The sequence below is a fragment of the Cuculus canorus genome, chromosome 1 (assembly GCF_017976375.1).
Source record: "Cuculus canorus isolate bCucCan1 chromosome 1, bCucCan1.pri, whole genome shotgun sequence".
Classification (NCBI taxonomy): Eukaryota; Metazoa; Chordata; class Aves; order Cuculiformes; family Cuculidae; genus Cuculus; species Cuculus canorus.
In genome coordinates, this window is record NC_071401.1 from 81,025,951 (window position 1) to 81,042,874 (window position 16,924).

A 16,924-nucleotide genomic window follows, 5' to 3' on the forward strand; every position below is an offset into this window, starting at 1 on the left:
TGTGTAGGGAGATTAACACTTCACAGCACAGAAGCCTGCAAAGGCAATGTATTTTTATATCCCATACGCCAGAATTCAGGAAAACTGTAAATAGCCATTATTTGTTAATAGGTTTTTAAGTACCATAGGTTAAATAGGTGAATCTAAGAACACGAACACTAACTTTATGATCATCTGACAAAAATGACACAAATAAACTGGATAAGCTAGAATTCAGGTATCTCAAGAACTTTGTAATCTAACATTGTACAAAAAAGATCTGAATTTCACCCAATTTTCTGTGCTGTACTTACAGGACAGAATGCTTTGCTTAGTACAAAATCTAACATTTTCTTGTTGCTTTACTTTACGTACATCTTGTTGCTAGTCACTTTACATACAAATATCATTGTCTCAGAGTTTCTGAGAGATATTAAACACTGGCAGAACTGAAGAAAGAAATTAGCTGTGTATTCAAAGACTGGCTGTAAGAGGAATAACAGTGTCAGCTCTCCACAGCACCCTAACAATATGGTTTGTCTTTACTGTTTAGACCAGTAGTCTCTAAACATTTTTTATCACACACAACCTAAAACATTTGAGCGTCCATTCTAAAATATATATACCTATTTATTAGTTATATGCATGTACTTCTGTAATAATATATTATGCGCATTACAAAACACATGAAAATAGTAATTTTGAACAGATGAGACAAAGACTAAACATCATTATTTTGAAGTTTTTTTTAATTTATTAATCATATAAAAAATATTTTCTTCCTGCACCACAGTGGACTGACATGTGCACACCCTGGGGTACTTACACCCCACTTTGGAGATCACTATTTTAGATAGCCACCAAAGAAATCCTGAATGAACTCCACAAAATCATTCCTGCTCTGGTTTCAACTGGATGATACTTTTGAAAATTCTCTGTATTTCATTGCCAGTGCCATGAGATTTCCAGAAAATTATTATTTAGTAAATACCTGGTTTTCAGCCCTACTACCTCCTAGTCACCTCACATTCATGCACCACATATTGCTAAGAAAACAGAAAAGAACTTAAATGTTAACATTTGCTGTCATTGTCAGTATTACAAAACAATTCCAATAGTACTTATGGCTCATGCTACATAAAGCTATTCCCTTGTCAGAGAGGACAGTGTGTCAAAATTTGTCTAGAACTTTCCATCTCTGCTTGCTTAAGCCTCCAAGGCTGGTATTGTCCGAATTATTATTTCCTCTAAGAGGAGAAAGGTTTGAGGGAGACAAAGTAGTCCAAACTTTCTAAGCACTTCTTTCTTGGCAAGACTAACTAGTCATGAGTGACAAATGCATGAATGTCATTATCCAAGCAACGTAATAGTTCTTTCCTGGAACTCTCTGCAATTAATATCTTTCAAACAGATTAAGCCATCTGGCAAGATTCCTTGACAAATTTCAGCACTGTTAGGGTGAGTGATTAAGTGACTTATGATTCAGGGGCTTTGAGGCAAATTTATTCTGCCAAGCACTCTGTCCACTCTGGTGTTCTGGCTGTACCCTCTCTAACAGCTTATTCATCAAATGCCATATTCTGAAAAGTCTGTTGCTTGTTTACACCCATTTAACGCAATAGAAAATTACAGGAAAAATTAAGAACTAACACAAACACAAAAGATCCTGAAATTGTGATATAAACACAGAAGAAACTCGTTACATATATATAAAAATCCACAAACACTTAAAAAGAAATGTTTAAGAATTTGATAGTATTTAGAATTATCAGTGCTTAACCTGTAGATCAGCTGAGTCCTGGACAGCAAAAGACATTTGGTTGGAGCGGATGCTATTGGTTTTGACAACTGCCAGAGCCAAGGAAGGGGAGGCAAAATCAGCAGAATTTGCTGAGAAGTTCAGTTTTAAGCCAATATAATCCACCAGTTTTATAATTCTGTTAAGAAAAAGACATACTTAGTATTACCAAGCACATACACCCAGAATTTTCAGGCAAGTTGTGGTTATGGAACAGCAATCCAAGCATAGTGTAAAATACAGCTGACTGTTCACTTATGGTCAAGTCAACACAAAAAAATACATGACATTATATTACCATAGAGCTGGTTATTATATAGAATAATGATCCTTCTGTTTTGTACAAGTACATTTAATATCATGAAATATTCTTCCGGATTATGATTGTGAAAAAATGAAACTTGCTGAAGCCAGTATCATAGTAGTATCATAGTATAGTTAGGGTTGGAAGGGACCTTAAAGACCATCTAGTTCCAACCCTCCTGCCACGGGCAGGGACATCTGACTAAAGCAGGCTGCCCAGTATCAAGGCAGTCAATACAACACACCTTTAATCTATTGCCAGAATGACCTACCTGTTCGAAATTCGGGGTGGTAATGGCTGAGAAGCAGTCAGGACCTTGCTAACCTCACTAACCATCCTTTCTACATCTTTTGGCTCTACTTTTCCAGCTGCTAAATCATTTTCTATTTTGGACACAATTAGTTCAGCTGTGGTGATATTAATGGTGGTATATACAGAGGTTGTGTATGTGGTAGCTGACAGTATCTTCCCTGTGACAAAAGAAAAGTTGTGCATTTATTTAAATGTTGCATTCAACAAATAAAATAAACCTTGAGAAGAAATATTAAGCAATTCTCTTGACCAACAAACGTTATCACAAATTGTAAGGTGTTTCAATATGTTCTGTGAGACAGGATCCCTTTTTCTCTCTAACAGCTACTTTGCAGATAGAAGTACTTTAAATCTTATGAAAACATAAAGCAAAGTTTCAAATAGCTGGCATTAATTCCACTTTTCATTCACTACCAAGTTCCTCACATCAGACTACTAGTGATGTTAAATAATTTATTATTTTTGATTTTTAGCCACTGGATGCCTGAAACAATAAAACCAAGATAAGATCAGCAATTTGAAAAGTAGCTTGTGAAGATGTGTACAATCTTCATAGGGAAATACCATACCACTACAAATATTCCTAATCAATAACAATATTTTAAGGAAGATCCAACATTGATTTGCAATATTTTAAAAACTAGCTTAGTAAAAAAAATGCTACCTCATTCTGTCACTAATTTTTTTGGCTAAAGGTACCTGTTGGGAACTTAACACAGTACCTATCTATCACAGTTACTGACCAATTTGTAGATTGAGATATCATTCATCATGGCCAAAGGCATCAGAATGTATTTTGAAATAAGTATACACATTGTGAGAGTTGTCTCAGATATCTAATCTTGTTTAATAAAGTTTAAAAGCAAATTTAGTATATGGCATTGAAATTGGAAATATGGAATTTAAAAAAAAAAAAAAGTAATCAATTTACTTGTCATATTTACCTGTGCTCCCATGAGGCCGGCTATGATGTACATCAGCAGTAGGAGGAAGGTGAGAAACTGAGATAGAACGGTTGACAGGACTAACAGTAGGGCTCAAAGTTATTGTGAAAGGAGTAAGGGGAAGAATAGGTGTTGTAGCAATATTTTTATCAGAAACAAGTTGGGTCGATTCTGTACTAAGATCAGTTTGTGCAGCAGGTTTGGTGGTAGTCTCAATAGGAGGAATGGCTACTGGATGTTTTGGGGGAAGCTCAGGAGAGGAAACTGCAGAATGTTTAGTGTAACCTACAGAAGGAGAAATTCTTGTAACAGGCTTGCTAAGATACGGAACATCAGTCTTAATTGAGAAAGCAGCATTAGTGACAGATTTTGTTGCAGGTGTGGAAATAGTGACATATTTATTAGAAGCTATGGAAGGAAAAGTTGGCATGGTAGGTTGAGCAAGACTCTCAGAAGAGGAAAGTGTAGTGGTAACACTGGTGGAAGACACGGAAGCTTCAGTAGTAGATATGGCAGAAGTTTCAGAGAAAGGATCTGTATTGGGAGATGTGGAGAGAGCTCCAGAAAAAGAAGTGTCTCTGAATGGTGGGTTCAGTGGTCTAACTGTGGGGCTTTGTTTGGTAAAAAGCATAGTGGGGGAAACAGAAGTATTAGATTTGAGGGAAGTATTTTTAGGGAGAGAAGGAGAATGATGTAAAGGAACCCATAAAGAGTGAGATGGCACTTGTATAGTACTGTAAAAAAAAACCAAACAAACAGACACAAAAATGCACGTTAAACTTAACATTGTTTATATATTAGAGAAAATTAGTTATAATAGAGGAATATACATTAATTGTATGGACATACTACTAACAGTGTATATTTTAAAATCATTCAGATTAGATGTTTCATGCTCTAATAACAAATATGAATTCCATAATATTTATAACATTCTGAGGGTTCTTACATCCTATTTTGCTGTAGTTATTAACTATCAAATCCATAAATACTGCTACTGCCTTTGCTGCCTATTCTGGAGGTGACCTGATTCTGAACGCAAAAGCTATCTGTATCAGGGAAAAAAAGGGGGCAGGGGAAGAAGGAGGAATGGGGAGAGGCCTATATAGAAAAATGCCTGTCAGGTTGTTCTTATCGAGTCCTTCTTGGATATTACACTGTAATATGGAAGATGACTCTATTAATGCATTAGGAAATCTAGGAAATAAGCAACTCAGATTTTGTATTTATACTTACTACATCTGTAATTCTTCAGCAGTCAACGAACAATGCTTCTGTGATGAACAGCAGCATTGACCTGAGATGACAGAGAAGCATTAACTTAGTCTATCTTGAAGCATAAAAATTATTAATACTGTAATGTAGGATATTGAAATAAGCACTTTTTATGTTTTTCTAAACAATAGTGTATATTGCATAGTTGATTTTGTTTTCTTTTTCTGAAATTACATTTGCAAAATAGATCTTGACCAGTCAGAATACTGCAATACTCCAGATTTTTGCTCAATGCCTGACAAGTACAGATTTGTCCTTTTGTTATTGTAAACAAACCAAAATGCAAAGCTAAATCTTTTGAAAGAAAGAGACAAACAGTATGAGTCACTACTCTTTACTATCACAGTATCATTAAGAAAGCCTGGCTACCTTATAAATTTTTCAGATCACATTGCCATTTCACTAACACATTTATGTTCTCAAGTAATTTTACACCTAATACTTTCAAAGTCTGCTTTATTAACATAGTCAGTAATTTTATATCAAAGTTTTTTAAACATATTTCTTCCACTTTCCCAAGCAAAAATCAGAAGGCTGCATTTTTTATGAATTTCTATTGTTCAAGAAAAAAATATTTTTACCTAAAAATAAGTAGCAAACTTTTCTTCTAGCTACTTGGAGGCCATGTGTAAAGATATGAAATTTAATCTGAAAGGGTAACTGTGATGAGACTGTGTTTAAAGTATAACTTACCAAGTTGGGTTACTTCTGCTTTTTCTCTTAACCTGCTTATATTTGCTCCCTCGGTCAGCTTCATTATAAAATTGCAGTGTATACTACAATGAGAAGAAAAGGCTTTAGACTGAAGAGTCAGATCTGCCTGATCTTCACAATGCATGAAACTAAGAACAAATGCTAAGTCTGAAAGCACATTTTTCCCAAGCTCTTTCAGATCTGGGGATATTTTTAATGCGCACAAAACTGTATGCCAGGCGAAACAGAAGTGCAATACATTACTTTGTGGCAGCTTATTTTCTCTTTTTCTATACAGATGCTGTTGATTCTTAAATGGGTTCCTCCTTAATTAATGTTAGCCATTAAAGAATTGATAATCTTGTAAAGCTAATCACATAATATCCTATGTAAGGAGAGTTCCTCCAGAGAAGAACTACCAAGAGTCCAAGGTGGCTATGTCAGTGTATACGAAAACTCCATCACCTGGGGAAAGCCAGTTTTCTCTCACTTGACTTTAAAGAGAACTTAACCAATCCAATTAATCATGTAACAACATATTTAAATTATGGTTCAGTGACTTGAAACCCTGCCTAAACTAGCAAACCTATGGAAAGAATTCTTCGTGTTCAGCAAACTCAAAAAACAGGTGAATGAAAAAGTAACACATAAAAGATCCAGTGACGCTTCTTTCCAGCTAAAAATAACAAGAAGAGTGCACTAGCTACACAGGACATGAAGGTGTGATCTTTCTGTCTATTACTATTTGAATGTTTTGGACTTTTCTTTCACCCTAACCAAGGAAGATAAACCACACTTTCAAGCATTTCAGGAAATTAAGTTGCACATTTTGTTTTAGAATATAGTGTTTCCAAGCTGCTTGTTTAAAAGACCACCAATTTAGTGGGGAGTAACAATTAAATTGACAGACATTATCTGCATTTCAGAGTTTCAAGTATCACCTCTGTGGAGCAGCCTTGCCATTCTAATACCCCATGGCTTCCAAACTCTGAACTGGTTGCCTTCTCAGACTTCCCCTGGCATGAGAATGGCTGGTTTCCCAAGCCAAGGAACAGCAACTTGGGACGTCAGAAGCAATTCCCTCATAAAGACTGTATTGTATTCACAAGCTCTGGAAGTCTGGTGGTCCCAAATCCCATAGCCTTAGTAGTTAAGTTGCTATATGACCCAACTAATACAAAGATGGAGAAGAAATATAGCAGACAAGCCTGCGCTTCACCAGAAGATTAATGAAAAGCAATACATTTTGATTGAAAGAAAAAAAAAATCACTAATGCTAGGAAAATAATAGAATCAGAATTTCTTTGTCAGCCTACATATATTTCCCCAGTCTATTCCTCAAACTGAACTTCCTAGAAAGTTTGGGGTTTGATATATCACAAGTCAATAGAGCTTTTAAACATATATGCATTTTAAAAAAATTAACAACAAACCTCTTGTTTTCTGCACTGCATTCCATAACAGATGACTGTAATGACAAGTGAAAACAGAAAAAAATTGTTCTGTCAGGAGAAAATAGGACTGATACTTAGATAACGACTTTATTAGAACTACGTTAAAAAAAAAATTTCCAAACAGTAACAACAATTAGTAATCTTACCTCACTTAATGCTTGCAAGGTTTTGTTGAACTCTGAAATTCTGTAAAGTAAAATCACCATTATGGAGGATGCCGAGTTATGTTTCTAAAGACAATTACAACAATATAATGAAAAGAATAACCGACAACTGAGGGGAGAAAAAAAAAATCCAGTTGATTAGTGATTTTTAATCATGCCAGTTTCCAAAGGCCTAAACATTTTAAAAGTTGCCTTTTACTAGTCACTCCACAAGCTAATTTTAAACCTCTATCATCACATATTTTAACATCAATCCACTTCCTTAAAAGTTACTTTTAAGAGGAAAAAAAAAATTTTTGTGTTGCCTTTTGGCAAGAAAGTATTTGGAACAGAATTCGAAATTTATACTCAATGCCATAGAAACAGATTGAGTGAGAAGTATGGATTTCTTGTACAAGCAAGACCTGCTGGCCAATTACATCTCTTTGATTTTCAGGATAAGATTTAGGAATAGCAGTAAATATTCACTCATTCAAACTTTTCCTCATAAGGACTGTGAAAGAAGACACTACACCAAAATAAAAATATAGATATGAGTCCAAGAACACATATTAAAAACATGCAGCTATGACGTTCTCTTAGCAATTTCCTATGAGACAGACTGAATCCTTGAAATTATAAACTCCATTTATTCATGAAGAGCAGCAGCCAAACTGGCATTCTCAACAATCCACAGCTCATGTCTTCAGGTATTATTGTTATTGTTGTTATTACTACTGCTACTGCCATTAATATTATTACTATTATTAAGGTCATCGGCATATAAGCAACAGCCTCGTTGAGCCTCAGGGAAACTGAAGGACCTAAAGGGAAACCAGCAAGTCCACCATTTCTTAGAACAAACTCCAATGGTACATAAAACAAAACTAAGATTCTTCTAACCAGTGTGAACTTTATTTTCAAGAACAATAACAACTCCTGAAATTTTTAAAGTGCAGGAATGCAAAGTAAAGAGTCGGAGAACCACATGGAAGGTCTCAATTCGTCTTTCTTTCAAATATAACAAAGATTTCAATCCTTATTCACAATTGCTTACCTCAGTTCTTGTGGGGTAGGTGCTGGAACTGCAATGAATTTTCTAACTTGATTGTTGCTGGTCAGGTTATCAATCTATTAGAAACACAGATTCCATAGCTAAGCAAAATCAGTAATTTTTAGCCTTAAAAAAAATTTCTTTTCACACATTTTAACAGTCTGAAATCTCTCTGTGATGATTTTGAGGACTACTCTCATGCTTGCAGAGACTGACATATGAAATCTCAGACTGAATGCAGACAGGGATCCACAGAAGAAAGATACGCAGTCCTTTACAAGCTAATGTCTTTTTTTTTTCCTCCCTTCAGACTGAATATTCTCCTCCTCATAGTATATCTTGATACCGAATAATCTATATAGCCCTTGCTTTGCATCATATCACTCTCTTAAATCTCTGTTGTGTTATGCAAGCGGACACATTCATGTCACATAGGCAAAATTTTTAACTGACCCAACATGGCACAAAGCATAGAAGGATACCCTATTTATGAGAGTCTCAACATGAATTATTCTCAGGATGCAATCCAACTTAATTTATACCTACAATGACGCTTGCTTTCTAAAATAAAGTGCCTAAATTAATCTCCACAAGAAGATCCTGCATGCCTAAATGTAGATTCATAATCAGGCACTTCCTCTTTCCAGACTTCCCAGGGCTTCACCCTCTTATATAGACAACATAGGTGCTTACTGCAGGAAGTTAACTTAGCTGGAATTCTAAGATAGAGAGTAGATCCATCCACTGCAAATATTCACTTGTACTGCAAATTGTATTTGAAATAAAATAAAACTATAAAAAACATATTAAGAATCATGCCAGGGTAATAGTACTTTAAGTGTAGACAAATACACTGGGTCCCTCGCTACAAGAAGGACGTTGATGCTCTGGAGTGCGTCCAGAGAACAGCAATGAAGCTGGTGAAGGGTCTGGAGAACAAGTCTTATGAGGAGCGGCTGAGGGAGCTGGGGTTGTTTAGCCTGGAGAAGACTAGACTGAGGGGAGACTCTCTTGCTCTCTACAACTACCTGAAAGGAGTTTGTGTAGAGGGAGCTGGCCTCTTCTCCCAAGTGTCAGGGGACAGGACAGGGGGAAATGGCCTCAAGCTGGGCCAGGGAAGGTTCAGGCTGGACATCAGAAAAATATTTTTCACAGAAAGGGCCATCGGGCACTGGCAAAGGCTGCCCAGGAACGTGATTGAGTCACCATCCCTGGAAGTGTTTAAAAGACAGGTAGACGAAGTGCTCAGGGACACGGTTTAGTGGTTGATAGGAATGGTTGGACTCGATGATCCAAGAGGTCTTTCCAACCTAGTGATTCTGTGATTCTGTGAAATAAACTAATTTCAACCTTCCTTATAACAGAGATTTAAAAGAGAGAGCACTTACTATTTCTACATTTAGTGATGTGTTACTTTCTTCACTTGCCTGCAGTTTTGCCTTCCCCACACAGAACACTAAAACCAAAACAAAAAAAGTTAAGAAAATCAACACTAAACCACACGATGTGAAATTATTTGAGAATTTAAACATTCACCATCTTGTGTTACAACAGAAGGGAAATAAGTACACTTACACTAGCTTTTCTGATCATTCACTATTTTTGCCATTGTCCTTCCATCTCTTCAGTTACTGTTTCCACAAATGAACTATTCCAATAGCTTCAATATTTTCTATATATTTATTTTTGCTGTCTGTCTCTAAATTCCTTCTAGTTCTTTGTCTTTTATTCCCCCCCCCGAAATAGTAAAACTGCACCGCACATCATTATTCATACAACTCAAACTTCCACAAAAAGAATGAAATGTGTGGGTAAAGGCAAAGTGATACCCTGAAAATCATTCCCTTGGGAATTACAAAACTTTCGGGATACCACAATTCAGAGCTTCATTCAATAGCCTTGAGATCTGTTAGGCCCATTTTGGAGACACAAAGGAATTTCTAAGACATTTCGCTTTCTGCAGCCACATATTCAGTGCAGGCTATAGAGAAAGCCCCATACAGGGAAGCATACATGACATCACCAAAATTATCTAGCAGTTTACTGAGTCAACTAGTAAGGAACCTTTGAGGAGGAGGCAGATACTGATTCTGCCTTTTTCTAAGCTCTAAAGTACTCAGCACATTGTTACTAGGCAGAAGTGACTTCATTTTCTTAAGTAGTTCTCACAGAAGCCATTTATTAAAGTGTTTCGGAAAGCACCAACAAAACTTCTTTTACTACATTTTTCTGTTAACACACGTAAAGGGAACAACACTGCCCTTTCCATTTACCTTTTTTAGACTGTTGTGTCATATTACACTTGCAAAATACACCCAGGCTTTTACAATAACTCTCCTGAACACTATTTCAACTCCTATTCCTGATACAGTTAGGCTCAATACGTCAAGCATTAGTATCTGCCGTAGCATATTCATTTCTTGTTTTCTCTTGTTTGTAATTCTTATCTGCAACTGTGTAGCCTCTGATAAGAAACCAAAGATCAAAAATACAATAGACTAAACATTACACTTGTACTAATTATCAGAAGTTATAGAAAATCTCCCTAAATTTGCAAGAAAATTAATTACAGGGCTAGCTATTGCTTAGCAACTAAAAGCTTTCTCACTATTCAGAACAGGAAATATCTTGGCACGTTTTTTCTAAGGAAAAAAAAAAGGAAAAAGAAAACCACTGACCTGAAAAGTTACAGACTGGTGTTATGTTGCATAAAATGGTCTCTTCTGCTATATTTTTTTAGGGGAAAAAAATTCAGTGAGTAAAAAAGTTGAGTTTAAATCTAGTACTGACAAACATACATATTTACAATCATTTTAATGGTTTAAATGTAAAGGTCTCTGACTTCTAAAAATATATCTAGGCTTCATTTCTCTAGGGCACTTACCATGACATTTCCCAAGACTTGGTATTTGGACTGAGACAAGCTGGTTTGGTTTAATAAATTTTGAATAATTTTCTGGACCAGTTTCCACAGAAAACCTACATGCAAGTGGTCTCAATTTTTTTCAGGGTTAAAGGAAACAGAAATCAACATATTATAAACAAGATCTTCAAATATCAGAGTTTTCCATCACTAGGTATCAGACTAACTGCTTCTGAGTATCCTACTATGGCTACTATTTACGATAGCACGAAACTAAAACTACAGTGACAGCAAACGTGCATACTCTCATCTAGTAGAACATGGTTTTAGCTAGTTACAGAAAGGTTTTGTATGCTCTCATATTTTTTAATACTACCTATCCTCAGAAGAAATAACACTGATCTGATATTAAGGGTTCCATGAACAGGATGGCTCTGTTGTATAAAATCAAAATAAAGGATTTGTTCATAAAAACAATGTGGCAGCACAATTTTCCTTACATAACTTAAGCATATTCCAAAATTATGCTGAGACACAGCAACAGATTCAAAATAAAAACATACTTTGGTATAAGAATATAGATTGGCCTCCATTAACAGAAAAAAACACATGCCATTTTCTCTGCTGTTATCATTAGCTAGTACCAATTAAGATGAGATTTTTTTCAGTTTTTCTGTGGTATAAACATTTGCCTGTTACTTTGATGTGTCACCGTTTTTATCACCAGCAGCAAACAGCCATCAGAGGGTACAAACTGTAAGCTGATTGCAATATTCAAATTATCAGATAAAAGCTATTTTTTCAGATGGCAATTCAGATTCAAATGCATTTGCCTTCCCTTTTGTGCTAGCAATTGTCAGTGGAATAGTTACGAAAATCATCTCAGCACTCTTATTTTTTTTTACAAAAACCCAATCCTTAAAGAAATGAAATGTTCATAAATGACTTAATTTGTCAAAAATTCTTAACTATATAAAGAACAACACATAAAAATCCAAGACAAAACTCAGGAGCAACACAAAAGTGAAGGGTAACATAAGCCTCTTTTTCTCTACAGACCACCCATTTGTGTGCCACTGCATCTTTCTTAGGATCTCTGGCTGCCACCAAAATGCACAAAAGCAGAGGATAAAAGACTGATAAAGAATAATTAGCATTTCCAGCTCCCAAAGACTGTCAGATAACATAGCTGCAAACTTTCTGCAGGTCACATTCACACAGTCAAATTATATTACCCAGCATGGCTCCAAGTCAGTTCTTCTACCACTTGCACTAATTCAGTGCAAATACATCCTAACTGGTCTACCAGGCTCCTACATGGATAATAAAAAAATAAATTCAGCCTGCTCCTATAGACAGGGCCTACCATGACAACATCATGTCTGGATTTAGTCTGCTTCAGCCTACTAAAAGGCATGAGGTTTTTGGTTTTTTAAAGGAACCATGGTCGCTGAGATTGCGTTTCTTCAATCTCTGTGGAAACCTCTTGCTCTGACTTACAAAATAACCAAACTTACATGGCCATCTAGGCAAGCACTGCGGTATTAGACCTACCAGACTGGAGATAAATGTGAAGTAAGTCCAACTGCTAATATGACCACCATAATACTAAGAAAATGATTCTATTAAAAGTATTTCAGAGCAGACTTTCTGAACTCATAGAAACTTAAATTTTGAGAGGTATAGAAGATCAGTGGTGAAATATGAATCCTACCTGGTGTTACAGTGGGGTAATAACCAGCAATGTGAAGGGCCTCTGTTAAAGAAAAAAGTTTAAATTTTCACATTAACTTAAAATGTCTATGAAATATATGTCACAAAAATAAGTTTCCCAATTTCTACTTCAGACTCTTTTCCAGGAGATGTGTAAACACATCATATAAAGGAATTAAGTTCCTTTCAGCACTGGAAATGAAAAAGCAGCAGATAATCTGTAAGGTCCCTTTCAGCCCAGACCAGTCTACGATTCTGTGAAGAACAGCAGGATGTCTAGCTCATATACAACGTAGGAATCTGTACGGATATGGGATGGACCTACTCCTTGTTTTCAAATGCAAACAATAAGAAAAATAGGGCAGCAAGTTTTTCCGATCAAGTCTTTACTGATCATATTTGGCAACTCATTGCAAGAACTTGTATCATGTAAGTACCTTTAAAGAATGGGGTATATATTTAGGTCTGTAAAACACTTTAAATAGTATCAGAAAGTTTACAAAACATTTGATTCATAGATATACCAAAAACCTCTATACTTACTAAAAATAAACATGCCCAAGTTGTGCCTTGGTAAGCAATGTCAGATTTTGAATAATAAAGAAAGGTTGACCGCTCAGTGTCAGCTTAACGCACTTCAAAACCATACCCATGCAGATTTAAAATACGGATTGGAGACAAACATAAATTTTAAGATCATGTAAAAAAAAAATTGGACTAAACAAATCTCAGTTATTAAAAAAGTAAAACAGAAAATTTTCCTGAAGGCAGCAAACATCTCCCTTCAGACCTTACTCTCTTCATGCTAATTCTCACCTGCAGTTTCTGTAGTCTCCTCTGAAGTCATAACTGAAGAAGAAAAATTAACAACAGTTAAAATAATAAAAATAAAATGAAAATCTAAAAATCTCTAAATCTAACTAAATGTAAATAAGAGAAACATTAATAAAATCTTGCCTGAAGTATTAATAGGATAGGCGATAAAAGTAACAATAGAGGAGTATAGAAAAAAAAGAAGAGAAAATAAGTAGAAACTGTACTAATACTTTATTTTTATGAATTTTAGAGAAAAAAATATCAAGCATGCAGAACTTCCAACTAGAACTGAATTTTAATTATCTAAGGCTCATATAAAGAATAACTGCCATGCTTGTTAGGAATGTTCACATTATTTCAAGATAAATATTTAAATAACATTCACATTATTTAAAAAAAACTGTCTGCATACAAACAGCTGGTGACTGAGGTTGTTCAGATAACTCCCTTTTATTGGTTTCATTCTTTTAGAAAATGGAGGTGAATTTGGCATATCCAATAGCAGTAACTGCTTAGCTCCAAGGACCTTTTCCTGCACCAGCTCACTACACTCATGAGTGAAATGACACATCAGGTTTGGCAAACTGTCTCGCCAAAAAAAGCTATTTTAGCCAGTAACTTGACATAAATATAACAGAGTGAGGATTCAAGGTTTTTTTCAGCTACATCAAAAGAAAAAAAAAAGAATGATATTAAGACAACAGAACAAAAAATAAAGATTGCTCAGGAAGGATGTACTTGGCAGTATTTTTTAGGTGTCAGCACAGGAATACAAAGTGGTTAGAGGACTTTATATCACTGTAATATGACAACTTAGTGTCTTTTTAAAAATTGGCTAGAGCATCTTCATAGCAGAACATGCTGCTTTCCTGACTTCTCTACTAAAAGCATCGCTGTCATTAGCAGAAGCAATATCTTAAGTATAGTAAAGTTCGTGGTTTGGCTTAAAGACAGTTGACTATCAAGAAGAAAAAAGGATTCTCTTCACTACATGTAAAGGGAGCTTCTCTTTCTGATACATTTATTTCAACTAGATGAGCCATTTTAAGCCTATTTCAAAATTGCCCTCTTAATTCCATACTCGGAGGAAAAGCTAGGCATATTTTGTTCTTAAGTAACAATCCTGAAGACAACTGATTTTCTGTGGCAACTAACATGCAGCCAAAATACAAGGAATTAGAGTGAAAACTAAGTAATGACTTAATCTGTATTATTTGGCTTCGTATAAACTACAAGAAATATTGAATTGGCTGCAGTTGTTAAAGATGAACCATTCCCAGACAAAGACTGTATCTGTAAAAGAACAAAAGCATGTTTGTTTGTCTGTTATGTCTTTTCTTCAGAGCACAGTATGTTAGTATACATTAGGCTTTCACATAGCTATTCCTGTGGGTCTACATTCTTCATTTGTTAAAAATGATTTCATAGATGATGTCATCAACTCTTGTCCCAGAAATTATTAGAGTCTCATGTGTGTGTGTGTGATACCTTCCTGCATCAAATGACATATGCACATCTGCTAGGGTGGGAGGAGATGCAAGGGAGCTCTCACTACAGTGTTTCTGCTCTACCATCTGTTAACTGTTTAGGCTGCTGGACAAAAGGCTTCTAATCAAGCAACTCGTACCTACTTCATCCCCAAGCATCAGTGTCACAAACCACAAATGATCCTATAAGGTAAGCTATTTCTTGACAAAGTAGAATGAAGACATTCATTTTAAATTAAAAGAATAAACAATGAAAACACTAAATGCTGGAACTCCTTTACATTACAACTTTTCTGCATGATCTCACATAAAAGCAGATTTATCTCAGAGGAAATAACAGTCATTGCAGTAATCAGTAAAGTCCAGATTTTCTTACCAGAAATCGTTGTTGCTGATCCTTCTCAATTTGCAGGTTTTGGTTTAGATAGGGGAAAAAAAAAAAAAAAAAAAAAAAAAGAGGGGAAAAAAGGATCATAATGAAGCTTCGGATACAAACATAACCATCCTCAGCAGCCTTTCCTTCTGTAATAGTATCAAAACTTTACTGCATTCACCAGAAGAGGGCAACACTTGCTTATCAAGACACCTCCAAATTGCCAAGAAGACGACGACATAACAATCTCTGATAAAACCCATAATTTGTATGAATTTGAATAGAATTCAACTGTTTATTTCTTTTCAAAAAATACTGGACAATTTGCATTGCATAATGTTAAGAAAACAAAAATCATTGGCCCAATGTATGTGCCACGCCAGCCTGAAATCTGCATGGCTACTCTGAGTGTCATAGCAAATGGGAACCAAGTGTAGGTAATGAGATAGCCGTACTCTCAAATGAAGAACTTTTCTCAGACTTTGTGTAATAACACTGAGTGCTGCCATTTTAAATTTATCCCATACTTTCATTCTTTTTTTCTGTCTTGCAGAAGGCAGCATTGCAAAAAGCTAATTCAAGTTTGAACCTCTGATCTTGATAGGAGATATTTCTATATCTCCTCTATAACTAACCTCTGATATTTCTATAGCAAACATTCACCACTATCTCTTTGATGTTGTTACAGTCAGTATTTTAATCAAAAAGTAATTAGGAAATCTGGTATCTAGTTCACATAGCAACTTCAAAGTTAGCCCTTTCATTCACTGAGTGGTCTCTGACAGTGCCACAGACAAGTCAAGTCACAGTTATCACAACAATACAATCTAAAGACCTGCTAATTATGCTGCAAATATGAAATGCTGTTAAAAAAAATACTTAAAGTATTTCAACATTTTCACTCAAAACTCAAAAGTCACCCTATAACGTTGCTATAATGAACTGATTATACTGTAAAGCCTTTCCTACTGTTGCAGAAGAGACATCAAAAGTCTCTGCAGAAAACCAGGTTTTATTTGGTTAAGCAGAGTAAACAGGGAGTTTCTGAAATGCTAATAATTCACACAATTTCTGTCTCAGAATATTTTGCTTGCCTTACTGAAAAATACTAACAGCTTCTTTCCAAAGGATAATCATAAATATAATTTTTGCAATGCAAGCAGAATCAGAGTAGTCTCAGTGACATTATTTTCATTTTCTCTGGAAAAATACTGATGCCATTTGCACCATGAAATGTGCTAGTAAGCCACAGGATGATATGGATAGTTAATTTTCACAAGTCACATATTCTTAACTAGTTCCATAAATTAAAAAGTAACAGCAGCAGCAATTTTCTTATGCACATTTTAAAATGTAAGATCAATGGGAAAAAGTCACAGAGCACCCTCATATACCTGTTATCTGTCTTTCATCAGGCAACGTAGCAGTAGTTTCGACTGCAAAGGAAGAAGATATTTTTAGGAGCAGAAGTTTTTTAGATGTACTTGCACACATATGTATGTTCACATACTTTTTCAAATGCAATCATTTTAGATGTGTTACTCACCTCAGTTCAAGCTGGTTTGCAAAACTCCTCTGCATCCATTGAGAAATGTGTGTCAAGTCTTTTTGAAAAATGAACTCTTCTAAGTTCAATTTTTTACTTAGTTTATCACTTTTATACTTAGGGAAGACACAGACCAGGCTGTGAGCTTTCCCACTGCCCTTCCATTGTCA

At 35.4% G+C, this 16,924-nt stretch overlaps 1 protein-coding gene across 5 annotated transcripts in view; it reads right to left on the reverse strand.

Moving 5' to 3' along the window:
- The window catches only part of ADGRG2 (adhesion G protein-coupled receptor G2), a 51,921-nt gene that overhangs the window by 10,538 nt on the left and 24,459 nt on the right, over positions 1-16,924 (reverse strand). For 2 of the 5 annotated variants that reach the window (XM_054050893.1, XM_054050854.1), the window contains exons 4-17: positions 16,603-16,644; positions 15,212-15,235; positions 13,349-13,381; positions 12,534-12,575; positions 10,635-10,682; positions 9,345-9,412; positions 7,960-8,033; positions 6,906-6,945; positions 6,739-6,773; positions 5,306-5,388; positions 4,574-4,634; positions 3,338-4,071; positions 2,353-2,551; positions 1,760-1,916 (exon numbers count right to left, since the gene is read on the reverse strand). In XM_054050893.1, coding sequence (XP_053906868.1) covers positions 1,760-1,916; positions 2,353-2,551; positions 3,338-4,071; positions 4,574-4,634; positions 5,306-5,388; positions 6,739-6,773; positions 6,906-6,945; positions 7,960-8,033; positions 9,345-9,412; positions 10,635-10,682; positions 12,534-12,575; positions 13,349-13,381; positions 15,212-15,235; positions 16,603-16,644 — 1,640 coding nt within the window. The remainder of the gene's footprint in view (positions 1-1,759; positions 1,917-2,352; positions 2,552-3,337; positions 4,072-4,573; positions 4,635-5,305; positions 5,389-6,738; positions 6,774-6,905; positions 6,946-7,959; positions 8,034-9,344; positions 9,413-10,634; positions 10,683-12,533; positions 12,576-13,348; positions 13,382-15,211; positions 15,236-16,602; positions 16,645-16,924) is intronic. The other 3 variants (XM_054050863.1, XM_054050883.1, XM_054050873.1) reach the window with 3 other exon arrangements.